The sequence below is a fragment of the Caloenas nicobarica genome, chromosome 2, assembly GCF_036013445.1.
Source record: "Caloenas nicobarica isolate bCalNic1 chromosome 2, bCalNic1.hap1, whole genome shotgun sequence".
NCBI classification, from domain to species: domain Eukaryota; kingdom Metazoa; phylum Chordata; class Aves; order Columbiformes; family Columbidae; genus Caloenas; species Caloenas nicobarica.
This window is the reverse complement of record NC_088246.1, coordinates 148025351-148038885: the sequence shown is the minus strand read 5'-3', so window position 1 is coordinate 148038885 and position 13535 is coordinate 148025351. Positions and strand designations below refer to the sequence as shown.

At 33.2% G+C, this 13535-nt stretch overlaps 1 protein-coding gene across 4 annotated transcripts in view; it reads left to right on the top strand.

Moving 5' to 3' along the window:
- The window catches only part of CSMD3 (CUB and Sushi multiple domains 3), a 647755-nt gene that overhangs the window by 556468 nt on the left and 77752 nt on the right, over positions 1–13535 (top strand). For all 4 annotated transcript variants that reach the window (XM_065630191.1, XM_065630190.1, XM_065630189.1 and 1 more), the window contains 6 exons: positions 770–947; positions 3912–4057; positions 6705–6785; positions 7927–8040; positions 10759–10947; positions 11360–11506. In XM_065630191.1, coding sequence (XP_065486263.1) covers positions 770–947; positions 3912–4057; positions 6705–6785; positions 7927–8040; positions 10759–10947; positions 11360–11506 — 855 coding nt within the window. The remainder of the gene's footprint in view (positions 1–769; positions 948–3911; positions 4058–6704; positions 6786–7926; positions 8041–10758; positions 10948–11359; positions 11507–13535) is intronic.

The window sequence follows — 13535 nt, the reverse complement described above, 5'->3', positions numbered from 1 at the left end:
CTCTTCTGTAATAATAGGGTGGTGTCATATTCAACATGCATCAGAAACCTCTGTGGAGAAAATCATATAGTTTGGCCTACAGTTTTCCTGAAATGCATAGTTATGGAAGTCCAAAAGCTGTATGGTCAGTCTTACACTGTATGATATCTAAAGTTAGTACACTTCAGAAGAATTACACAAAGGACTCTTACTTAGTCTACCAGAATTTATCTCAGGAAATGCAAAGTTGCTATTCATACTGTTTCACACAATATTTTAATTTTCAAATTCCTCTCTACTTTTCCCCCACCCATCCTCTATCAGCTTAGCATGCCTCTTCTCTCACCTAATAATTTTGTTTGGCCACCTTCTTGTGACAACCAATGACTGCAATTCATGTGTTTCACTGCTACGTTGTAGCTGGCACAACACGTTGTAGCAAGCCAACACAAAATGGTTTTCAGTTGTGCAGGGAATAATTCAACCCAATGTCTAAATATTACTTTAGTTCCAGTTCTGATAAAAATATTACCTTAGTTCCAGTTCTGGTAAAATTTATGACATCAGAATTGCTTTTTTTTTTTTTTTTTTAGATATGACCAATAGTGTCACAATAGACTTCTGACTCTTTGCAAAAAGCTCAGTAAAATCTGTTTTCTATACACAGCAATGGTTTTACATAATCTAGTTGTACTGTACCAAGTGTGTTTACAAGTATGGCTTTTACACAGTCTAAAAGGAATGCAAGAAGCATCTAATACTTTTTTAAAACCAAATGTCTTTTTTATAGCCCTCTGTGGAGGAAATATAACTGCAATGAACGGCACCATATACTCTCCAGGATATCCCGATGAGTATCCAAACTTTCAAGACTGCTTCTGGCTTGTAAAAGTACCACCTGGGAATGGAATCTACATCAATTTCACAGTTCTCCAAACAGAGCCAATATATGATTTCATAACTGTCTGGTAAGAAAACACTTCTGGCATTTATTTAATCTTCATGTGACACTATGCAACAAAGTATGAATTAAAGAGTCTATTTGTGATTTCTCCCTTGGCACTGGGGTTCTGTCTAGGGGAAATGAGTGATTTGCACCAATCCATGCTTTCCAGCATACCATTCTCTTTAGATAGCACTAGACATGAAGTTTCACAGTCCTTGTGTTAAGAATTCAAAGCCAAAAATAATGTGCCTCAGTTTCTCAAAGAAGAGTTCAGAAGTATATTATGACAGCTAATCAACAACTAAGAGAAGTATACTTAAAAGTGATAACAAGCAGTTGCAGCTGTGTGTATTACAATGTTTTAGAGTGTTAATAAAAGAAACCACAGCAACACTTTCTTCATTTCTTCCAAGTTGGTTTATTTTAAACTGGTAAGAGTACATAAAAGAAGAGACTAGATTTGTATTTGGCTATGACAAAAAGAGTTGAGCTAACAATAGCTGTAAAAAAAAATATGTTCTTTAGATACCTGAATCCTTGTCTAGCATGGTCTTTTCAGATAATGAAGCCCCCATTTTTCTTAATTGCAAAGATGGTAAAGGCAGGAGGCTGTAATCAAGTATAGCAGCTCCTATAGAAATCTTGAAACTTCTACCAGTGAGTCTCCTTGACATTTCAAAAGTGGCTAAGACCATTTGGAAGCTTGCCTAAAACAATAATCCACTGATTATTGAATATGCAGTTTGAAAATCCACAGGTTGAGAGAGTAGTCTTGTAGTTGAGTAGTGAAAAATAATGAGAGGCAATTTGGAATATTGATTATTCATTTTATATTTCTGTTGCAGAGAAATCTATTTTGGATGCATGTAAATTCATGTAACTCAGGATTTCATTCCTAATTTCCTAAACATTAAGCAGTTCTGGATATATACTTTTGTGATCATTTCTGTGGGTCCTGGATTTTTTCACCTTGTGTACTACAAACTGTCTTGTCCTGTATCCCAGATACTTGATTGCTTTTCCGTAAAATCTAATGAAAATTTGATCAGAATATATACCCAGTCTATTGCCCTGATTAAACTCAGATAATTTTGAATCTCTTTAACTCTTCAGCACTTGTTTTGTGTATCAAATTTAGGCTGACCTTAAGGATCTTTCCAGAATTGAATTATACTATTTTGTGCATACAAACATTTTTTCTCTATTTCATCCCACACAAACTATAACACCACTGTCCACTTCTAGTAATTCTTCGATTCAGCCCTTCCTTCCTAACAAGTGTTTTCATGTGCTTTCAGTTGTACTCCTGCCTGTGTTACAAACATGTTTCTTACAGTAAAAATAATTGTGTATATCACAATGGTAAAACTCTAGCTTTATTGCATTATGTCACTATGTGTTTTTACTGATTGTTTTTTAGATGTTTTGTATCCTATTTAAATTAACAACACTTTTAGGAGAATGTTCTGAAATTAAGGGATCTATTATGCTATTCATGAATATATACTGCATGTTGTTACTTACGCATGATTTATATACCTATATAAGCTGTATTAGATACATGATGGCTATACAATTAAATAGCTTACGCCACTTCTGGGATATTATTTATTTACAGAACTGGTCAGAAATTTTGATATCTGTTTCCAATGGAAAAAATACATTTTATTCACAATCAAATGCTTCTTCAAATCATATTATTTCCCTGATAAAACAGAAGAGGAAGGGGAAATCTGTGAGAATTTGGACAAATATAGTAGTGCAAAATTTTCAAAACAAAAAATATCCATAGTTTTGAAATAATTTTCAGTTAAAATATGCCAATAACAACAAGAAAATCTAAACATTTAATGTTCATCAATGCTGATCTGGAAGGAAACAAGTACAAAAATTTAATGCCCTTGCATCATAGTTTTGTCCTCTGTACTTTTCCACTGTTGTTTAGTACTAACTTTGGTTTAATTTTTCTGTTGAAACAAGTATTTCATTCTTCCATAAGGTAGCAGTGATCTTACCAACAGTACATGTATTGTCTAAATCATAACAAATAGGACAAAACAATATTAATCAGTGTGTGTGAAAAAGGATTTAAAAACTTTGTCAACTGCATATCTTACTTAGTTTTGTTTAAAACCACCAACATTTGTATGAATGTTTACCTGAGCCGAAGAGACACAACCATTCATATAAAATGCAAGGCAAATCTCTCTCAGCAAGAAATTGATTCAGAAAACTATACACTAGTCATAAAAACAAATTTTAAATGAATTCTTATGGGTCCATATATACTGTATATTATAAATGATAACACTATAATATTTAATTGTGGGAGGAAAAAAGCAAGGTTAAAAAATTCTGAAATGATGGAATTTCTAAAAGTAGCATCCTTAAAATAATAATTATAAATAAAATAAATTTTTATAAGCATCTATATGCAGATTTCAAGTGGCGTCTTGTATTCAGTAAAGGGGTTTTTTTTAAATTTTTAGTGAAGTCAATATTCACTCATTGTCTTTTCAAAATTAAATAGTATTAATCTCTTAATTTTCCCAGAAATGATGAAGTTGAAAAGACTGGGGGAAGGGAAAGTGAGCAGTATTAGGTTTGTTTATTTCCTGGTAGTCACATTTGAAAGCATAGATAAGTAAATGTGAGCAGAGTTTGTGGCAGGAAGATGACGTATGATCATTTTGAGCTTGCTGCAGTTTTTAGTTAAAAATAAGAATATTACTGCTAAAATATGGTTGAATGGAGCATCTTGCTTTTTAATAAATTTTGATGGTCCTTTAAGCTACTACCTGCGGTTGTCCAGTCCCCCTATAGAATTTCAAAAGGCTTTCAGCCCTTAACGTCTGTGTTACCTGATTTTAGATGACTTGTGCCTTTTAGAGTAATCTAAAGAAGTTTTACCACATTATATTAAAATTTGGATAAATTAAATTATTTGTTTGGGAAAAAAAAATCTTTTTGTATCTGCTTTTATTAGGGATGGACCAGACCAAACTTCTCCTCAAATTGGACAATTTAGTGGCAACACTGCATTAGAATCAGTCTATAGCACTTCCAATCAGATTCTGATCAAGTTCCACAGTGACTTTACTACCAGTGGCTTCTTTGTACTTAGTTATCATGGTAAGTGTGACAAATCGCAGTTTTTCACTGTCTGTACTGATTACTGCAGGAGGAAAACTCATGAAAAAAATTGTTTAACTACTTTTTCTAAGAAGGACAAGGCAAACATAGGAAAGACTAATATGAAACTAATATGAAAACAAGCTATTTTGTTGACCAGATATTCCATTTACTAGTAGTCAAACAACAAAAAAAAATGCACTATGAAGAGATATGAGCAAAGAAGGTAGCATCAAGACCCTGCAGTTCAAGGTGCTCATCTTCTTACTGCTTACAATGCTTCTAAAATTCTTTTGTAATCTAAATTTTTGTGGGAGTCATTACATTTCTTGTAGACATTTGGATATTTTGAAGGAAGTCCTGTTCTAGAGATTTCAATGATACTATACTGTGTAGTGAATGTTAATCTGCCCTTGAATTAAATGCTGACTGAATGAAAATGCACAAGTATTAATGCATCAAATTCTACCTTTTTATGTCGTCATTCAAGCCTTCTGTGGCCATGTGTTCTCTTGCATTCTTATCATTACAAGGAAAGAGATTCAGAAGGAAGGGTGTTTTTAGGTGCTCTGTGAATGCCTGTTGGATTGACTATTCCAGGAAACATGGACAGACTACAATCTGTTTTCTGGATCGTTATCAGATTTTGGGACTAGAAGGCTTTATTTTTCACTTAGTAAAGACCCAGGTGAACATAGATAGACAGAACTGGAAGTATTAAGGAACTTTTATCTAAACAAAACAAAGCAAAACCAAAAAAATACCTACATCCCACAATGAAAAAAACGAGCAGTAACAGCACTTGAATTGATTATGGAGTATAGACTCCAGTAGGATTAGGCAGGGGGAGGTCAGGATTTTCATTCCAGATCTGGACATACAAATTGCCTGTAGCAGTTTGTGAAGGACAAAATGACCCTTTGTGTTCATCAATATATGAATTGATATGTATTGATATATATTAATTTATCAGTATATGACCAAACACATATAAAAATGCTTGTATCTAGTAATAAAGTATCTCTAAAGAACTTGATCTCCTTGTATTTGCTTCTTTTGTTATTGTGGACATTGTCATTCTATGAGTGTGGTCTCTAATGTGTAATAAAGATGCAAACTGAGCAGCCCAAAGGATTATTCATGGGGAAACTTAAAACACTTTTTGGATTGATGTTGTCAAGATAAATAAATCTCTCAGTATCCTTGAGTCTGTGATCCTTCATATGAGCTACATACAATTTATAACAATAAAGGCAAGGCAGTGAGAGGAGTCAAATTTATTTAAAATAGAAAATTTGGTGACTAAAATGAATGATACCCCCAAATGAGAGACATTGGATATAAATTATATTAATTGTTGATTGAATACACTTTTTAGTTATGTTGGCGATTTTTTTTTTTTTTAATGCGAGTAGCACAGCTGTTCCATGTTTGCTTGGTGTTTTATTTTAAATTACTTTATCCTAAGGCAGGATGTTAGCTTTCTGACTCACTGATTTAATTGGTTCTTCATTATACAATCAACAAAAAGGAGTGAAATAGGAAGATGTCAAATATGGGTGACTCAGTAGTAACAGAAGAGATTACCTGGGTAAAATATAAATTTTGTGATGGACAAAAGTTTGACCAGTTCCATTACGAAAGGGTTCAAGCACAAGAAGTAAGAAAGATGTGTATATCTGAAGCTGAAACATCATCTGTCATAAGGAGATGATGTTTCCTTACTAATGAGAGACGCTATGAAACAATGCTGTATGAAAATGTAATATCAGTGAAAACCGGCATACTTGACTCATTGATCAACCCAAGTGTACATCTTAAAACGTAGAAGACTACACTGTCAGTATAAAAACTTCAGTATGATTTCTTCGGCTGGATTTTTCTCCTGATTGTGTTCAGATTAAAGGGAACTTCTTTTGTGTCCAAACACAGGTCCATCCTCATAGGTTCTCTGTAAAAAAATAAAGCTATAGAGCTTCTGCATACTCTTCCCTACTTGTCTTTTTTATAATTTGTTTCACCTAATTATTTTGCCTGACTGCTGCATACCCGTGTTAAAACGCACAAAGTGATTTCATGTGAGACTTCAAATGAAAAGATTGAAAGCAGAGTTTTTCTCTAACCCTATCTGCAGGTTAGATATGCTCCACAACTATACATTTACTGGAAAATTTCACTTTCAAAATGCTTCTGTCCATAAGTTATGTTGCCTCTGGGTAGAATCTTTTGGATGTTAAAATTTCTACTTATTTCAAAGTTTCAAAAGTAGAAGAGTTCAGTGGTAAAAATGTATTTTAAAAAGAAAAGCAAGCAAAACAACAATTGCATAATACTAAAAATTTGCTTTTCAAATGAGGTCACTTAAATGAGAAAATTGACAACAACTTCTAAGCTTTTTAGGTTATTTCTGAAAAGAGTTTTGCCACTGAAATTTAAATTACTTAAAGACACGTAAGATGTAACTTTGAAATTTCATTAATTCTGAAATTCATATGTTTTCTTTCTTTTGATTCTCTTGAAACTTTAAAAGTAAATGAATAGTTGTTTATTTTTATCCTGTTAATATGTACTAACTCAGGTATGTTTGCATAGCTATGTTAACTGTCTAAGTACGGGAATGTCAACTGTGCTTTCTTCCTTTTTATAGCCTACCAGCTTCGGGTCTGCCAGCCTCCAACAAATATACCAAATGCTGAAATTCTAACTGAGGATGATGAATTTGAAATAGGTAATATAAGAGAAAACCAACATTTGTTTCAAAGAAAAGGACTGCTATGTACAGAAATTTCTCACTTTTCAAAATGTAAATTATGCCTCTAACATAATAGATTTATATTTGAAAATGCACTTTTTAAGAATTCATTCCTCTTTACTGTACTTCTTGAACCCTGTCTATGTTTCAGCGATCCTATATAAGTAACACAGTAACTCCTTTCTAATTAACTTATTGTAAAATACATTTTTCATAATGTTTAATACAAAGCATTGTCTTACACTGAAACAAACAAAACCCACAAAAAACGTGTAGACAATGGCATATTCTGTACCAAAATTAAGGTTCTGTGACCTGAAGGGTAAAATCAAATTCATAAAAATTAGGAGGATTGGGAAGGGGATGACACTCTAAGTTTCTATAGACATGTTAATAATATTACTTAGCCATCTATCATTCAAAGAAATACGACTTTCATGATCAGTCGTCAGATGTCTAACTAGCTAGTTTTGTGCACTTTATGGTAAAGAAAAATAAATTTATTTTTAATATATACCAATATTTGACTAATTATGTTGGTAACTAAGACAATTTTTTTTTTTCTTTTCTGCTCTGTAATCTGGACCAAAGAGATCTGCTGGGATGCACAATTTTTTAATTTTATTGTTACATAAAACTATATGAATTTTTAATTTATTAATTAATAAAAATGTCAATTTCTTGTTCTCACCATGCCTAATTTAGATATCATCAACTAAATACAGTTCCTATTTAATTTTATTTTCCTTCAGGATTATATAAATTACTGACTTGATCTTATATCTTTATTTATTTCCATAATGGCTATCCAATAAATTGTATTGTGTAAAGCTTTGGACACATGGTTCACACAGCATCAGTCAAATCCAAGCAAATTAGTAAACTATCCAACTAATAATGCGATGAAAAACACTGATAGATGCAGCATAGTGTGTAACACAATGCCCATTTACCGCATTTCTTAGACTAAACAAATTTGTTTATGCCAGAGGTCATTTAGACCATTATATATGGTGGCAAGAAACTTCACTAATCAATAATGCTTTCAAAGCTAAAAGTGCCAGTTAATTGCTGTTTAATGTTTCTTTTGATTGTCTTTTTTTGTTTTTCCAAACAGGAGACATCATAAGATACCAGTGTCAGCCAGGCTTTATGTTGGTTGGTAATGAGATTCTGACATGTCGACTAGGTGAAAGGCTTCAGATGGATGGAGCACCGCCTACTTGTCAAGGTTTTTTCTCCTTTTTCTTTTCCTCCTGCCAGACCAGCTGACTGGTGATTCCTTAAATACCCTCCGATATCTCTTTATATAAGAGGCCACACTGAAAATATTCCAGACTTTTTGATGATATTCCCAGTATTATCACTGTTTGTTACAAAGAATATGTATCAAATATTAATGCAAAATAATTAGTAATATTTTGATGAAGGAATGCTGCTTTACTTAGTGAAAATAATTTCACAATTCTGTTTTTGGAGAGAATATAAATTTAGTAAATAATCAGAATAATTCATTTTATCTATAACATAATAGTATGAAAAATTATATGGAAATTTTTTAAAATGTTAACATCGCATGGATTTAAGTGAACAAGACCATGACAACATTTTTCATTGCAACTTTAATTGCTTTCATTTTTTTTTCACTGTATTCTAAACAATAGGGGTTTTGTATATGTGTGCGTGTGTGCCCCAGTGTGTTCATGTTTTCCTCCTTTAATTGAAAACTGTGAATAGAGAGATATAACCCTACCTCATTGTTATGGTCAAAACAAGATTACAAACCTGCCAACCACTAACATTAAAGTTTAAACCAGTCCTTATTGAGCTGACATTTTATGTGTTATGCTAGAAGTTTTCCATCATTTTTGTAGAAAATGCAAGTTTTCCTTCAAACCAAGCCAATTCAGAAGCTAACAGACAGAAACCTTGCGTATGATTTATTTAAACAAATGGGATCGCTTTGAAGTTTCAATGTTTATGTTTTCTTACTAATTCTTCCATTTATTTCCAGAAACGTGAGGACATACAGTTATAAACATGTATGATAAAGACAATTTGAGAGAGGGAAAAAAAAAGAAAAAGAAAAAAGCACCCACAGACCCACAGGCTTATAAAAGTGTAATTTATGTAAACAAAAGCCATTTTGGATACTACTAGCTGTTGTGATATTACTTCGCAATCCATCTGCTCCTGAGCTTAATATTCTGACATTTACTGCAAAATTAAAATACGTTTCCAAATAATTCATAATAAATGCAGTTGATATACATTTTTATTAAATGAAGAATACTGCCATCTTGGTTTTCTACCAATCAGATGTTGTTTTTTCCCACCCACAGCAGTTTTAATTAATTAGCATATCTAAAAAACACTCTCATCTTGTGAAGGTCTAGCCTCTCCCAGCAATGTTTTAGAGAAAAGGTAAAAGCATGTTCCTTTTCTTATTTCCTAGAGTTAGATTTGGGAAAAAGGCTGTCAGCAATTAAGAACTTCATATTTTTGTAATTTCTTCTTTAGCTAACTTATACCTACTTGTCAGGGAAATAGTCTGTCCCTGTGATAGAAAGAGGAAATTATCAGGTTGTCTGAACTTGAGAGTTCACTAGGAATGTTAATGTATGACCAAAAACCTATCACAGACAGATTTAATTAAAAAGTAGGGGTTTGTAGGTATAGATTTGTAGGTATAGATATGCACATAACATATATGGCACATCTGTTTGCTTAATAAAGAACTGAAGGATGATGAGGAACATAGAGGTAAAATAAATACATATGTATATCTCAGGGTGATATTTGGATTTTTACTTTTAAGTTGGGCATAAATCACCTACTGTTTTTCCTCCTAATTTGATCTTTATTTCTTCAGAAAGTGATTGTCATATGGTGAACTTTGTACTTGTTTTTAAAAAGAGGAGCAATTAGATGAATTGCCCATAGTCAGCACGAGATTCTCTAGCTCATTCAGGATTATAACACTAACGTCTTGAATGCTAGTCATAGGCTTTGATTTTAACAACTCTTCTTTGTTGCTTCTTTTGCTAAGAGATAGGGAAGAAATTGGATTATATTAGGTTTGGTGAAGAAAAAATAGAATTTGAAGTGGTTTGTTTTTTTTTTTACTGCATGTAAAGGCAATAACCTGGAATTTTTTGAGATTTCTATGAATCTAAAAATAAGGTAGCTGGATTAGCACAAGACATCTTCTTTTCTAATTAGTCCTACTGAGTCCCACTGAGCAACAAAATGTCAGCCTGGAGTGTGTCGTCTATTTTCTGGACCAAAGGCATCACATCTGAATAGTGCTTACATTGTATGTAGGTACATAGAATCATAGGATTATTTTGGTTGGAAAAGACCTTTGAGATCATCGAGACATCAGCATTCTTGGAGCTTAATGGAGGATCACAAAATTTAGGTGTCATCAAGTTCTGCTTTCAGAGCATGACTTTACCTGGTATTATCACTGACAGTAATAGTAATCCGAGGGAGGAAGGAAAAAAAAGTCTATGATTCCATCCCTGGAGGTGTTTAAAAGGCATATAGATGAGGTTCTTAGGGACATGATTTAATGCTAGAGATAGGTTATGGTTGGACTCGATGATCTTGAGGGTCTTTTCCAACTGGAATGATTCTATGATATTTAAAAAATGCAACAATTTAGTAATTAAGCACAGCCCACAAGAATCTCTTATCTTCTAGAGAATGAAAGAAGAAAAGTGTCACAAATTGGTAACTTCTGAGGGTTGCAGGGCTTATTTTCAAGATAAACATTACTTTAGATTTTTTTTTCAACTAGCTGACTTTATTTCTAAAATGACAGTCTTTCTGTATTTATTTAAATAAAATGTATAATGCAATTCTTTTAAACTCAGGAAAATCTTGCCAATCATATGAAACAAAACCAGTGTGCTTTGGAGTTTTTACCAGTCCTTCTGTTTCACAGTGCTCTGTCCAGCCAATGAAATGCGCCTGGATTCAACAGGAGTAATACTGAGCCCTGGATATCCTGACAGTTACCCAAATCTCCAAATGTGTGCATGGACCATTACAGTGGAAAAGGGTTATAATATCAGCATGTTCTTCGAATTCTTCCAGACAGAAAAGGAATTTGATATACTTGAGGTGTTTGATGGTAACTATAGGATGCACAACTTTGGATGATACTTTTTCTCTATATGTGTATTTTTATATATGTGTAATCACTGTTGTTTATGCAAAACATATTATCTCAGTATAAAAAGTCTTAAATAACCAATTATTAATAAGCAAAATTCTTAAGCAATGAAAAGAACTGTTGTGTGTCAAAATTTTATTTCATTAACTATGTTTAGAAATAACTTTGTTTCCAAACCAATATTGACCAAGTATATAACATATAATGTCAACTTCCACTTTTAATTCAGATTAATTTACTCTTTGCTTGGAAGAGGTTTTCCATGTATGCTATTTGCATGCATATAATTTCTTCTATGTTATTTTAAACTTTGTAACTCCTTTTTTTTTTTCTTTTTTTTTCTTTTTTTTTTTTTCTTCCTTGTATCAAGGTCCAAATAGTCATAGCCCATTGCTCATTTCTCTCAGTGGGGACTATTCATCTTCTCTAAATATAACCAGCAATGGCCATGAAGTATTTCTCCGGTGGTCAGCAGATCATGGCACGAATAAAAAAGGTTTCAGGATAAGATATATAGGTATGTAAATCAGACGTTCTTTAATGTGTGTAATATTTCAGTAACGAACATATTTATTTATGTGAAATGGGTAACGTAAGCTAGATTTTGTAACATTAATTGCCCAGACTGAAAAGAAATCCAGTCTGTTTTGTATATGAACCTGATGATACTGATCTTGTGAGAAAAAAACCCAAAACCAACAAACAAAAACAAACCCCCCAAAAAAACCAAAATAAAACAAAATTAAAAAAAAACAACCAATGAACCAAACCCCCAACAACAACAAGCAAAAAAAAAAAAATCAAAACACAATACACACCCTAAGTAGGATGTATGAAACACATGTGCTCTGTAGAGATTTAAGCGAATGTTTCACAGGACTTTAAAATGGCCTAAGCCAGTACTGAAGACGAAAGAAGCAGCTTCTCCCTTCTCCCTCGTACCATTTATTCGCACTCATATGCCTCTGTTCTTCATACTGGATCTTTATGCAATTCATCATTAATGCTTCTGGTGGGACAGAGGAAGAGTTGTCAACAAAGCAGGAGTGAGCACCTGTGTCGTGGTTTGATTGCAGGGTGACAATAAAACTGTGGCAGATGTATTGTTAACCGCCTCTCCCCCTGCTTTCCCCCTCAGGTCCTCCCTCTCCCCCCTTCCCACTAAGGACAGGCGATTGGGAGGGAAAGAAGGACAGAGAGAAGAGAGTTGGAAAAAATTAAAAATGTTTTACTAATGTTACTAATAAAACGAGAGAAAATAATACAAAATATACAAAACCAATCTTGAAAGTCCCGGCAACTGCTCCGGCAGATGTAGGGCCAGCACCCAAAGTCCTGGACTGGACTCTGCAGCCAACCGGAACTGGATTCAGTCTGTCACTAGGCCTCAGTTCACACGAACAACTCGCAAGGTCCTCTCCCAGTGTTGGCCATAAGGAAAAGGGACGAGATCCTCATAATCCCCCACTTTTATATGAAGTATGATGTGAATGGGATGGAATGCTTTAGTTGGTCAATTTTCAGTTCACCTCCTGCTTGCACATCTCGCGGGATGCATCATTATCGATGACCTTGCATTCCATTGCTATGTCTACCAAAACATGTACCTGACTTTCAGGAAAACTGCAGTTAGTAAGAAGACTTTAGCTGACAGGGAAAATTCACTAAAAGAGAAACTTGTTTTTAACAAAACCAGGACAACCTGTAAGGTGGAAAAATCCGAGACCTGAAGGACTGAACTCTTTAATTTAAGGTTCACCAGAAGCAGCAAACCATACTACAAGAGATCATTTAATATGTCAAAAAAGCCAACATTGTGTTCGTTATTAATTCAAATGAACGTATTTATAAAGAGTGCGAGAAGATGATACTTCATAAAAATTGAGTTTTATATAATTTATTTCATGAAACTATTATATAATATTCTTGTTTTACAGGATAAAAATATTCATTAATCAAGCTAAAGTATATCTGTTGCAATTTACAGCAATTACACAAAATCTATATTTGATTTTTTTATCATGGACAAAGACATGAAATATAGAGAATGAAAAGTACTAGGGATAGTATCTGTAGATACTGGAGAAGTTGTTAGAATAAAGCAATTTCACTTTACGAAGTGGAGAAAGCAATAAAGAATAAATATAAAAGATTTCTTTTTGCTGTGTTTTTTTGTTTTTCCTCACTCACTTTCTGGCTACTTCACTATTGCAGAAACATAATTAGATTCACAAGAATCTGTAAAGCAGTATCAGTGTCATCTTTTCCTTTAGGAGATGACAATTTTCTCAGAGGTAAAATGTTTGTTGTATAACTAGATAAAATTCACTGTTAGCTAGACACAAAGTATTTTACGGTGCCTTTTTTCATTGACTGTAGTACTTGTTGGATTTGTTAAAAGAGAAAGAAGAGAAAGTTCTTAAAACTCTCTTAGGACCAGAAGCAAAAGATTATTTGAAAATAATGATGTGCACCATACCCTTGACGTTTCCTTCTTAAAAAAAAATATATACATACTACTGAAGTTTCTGCAATCACAGTAAATT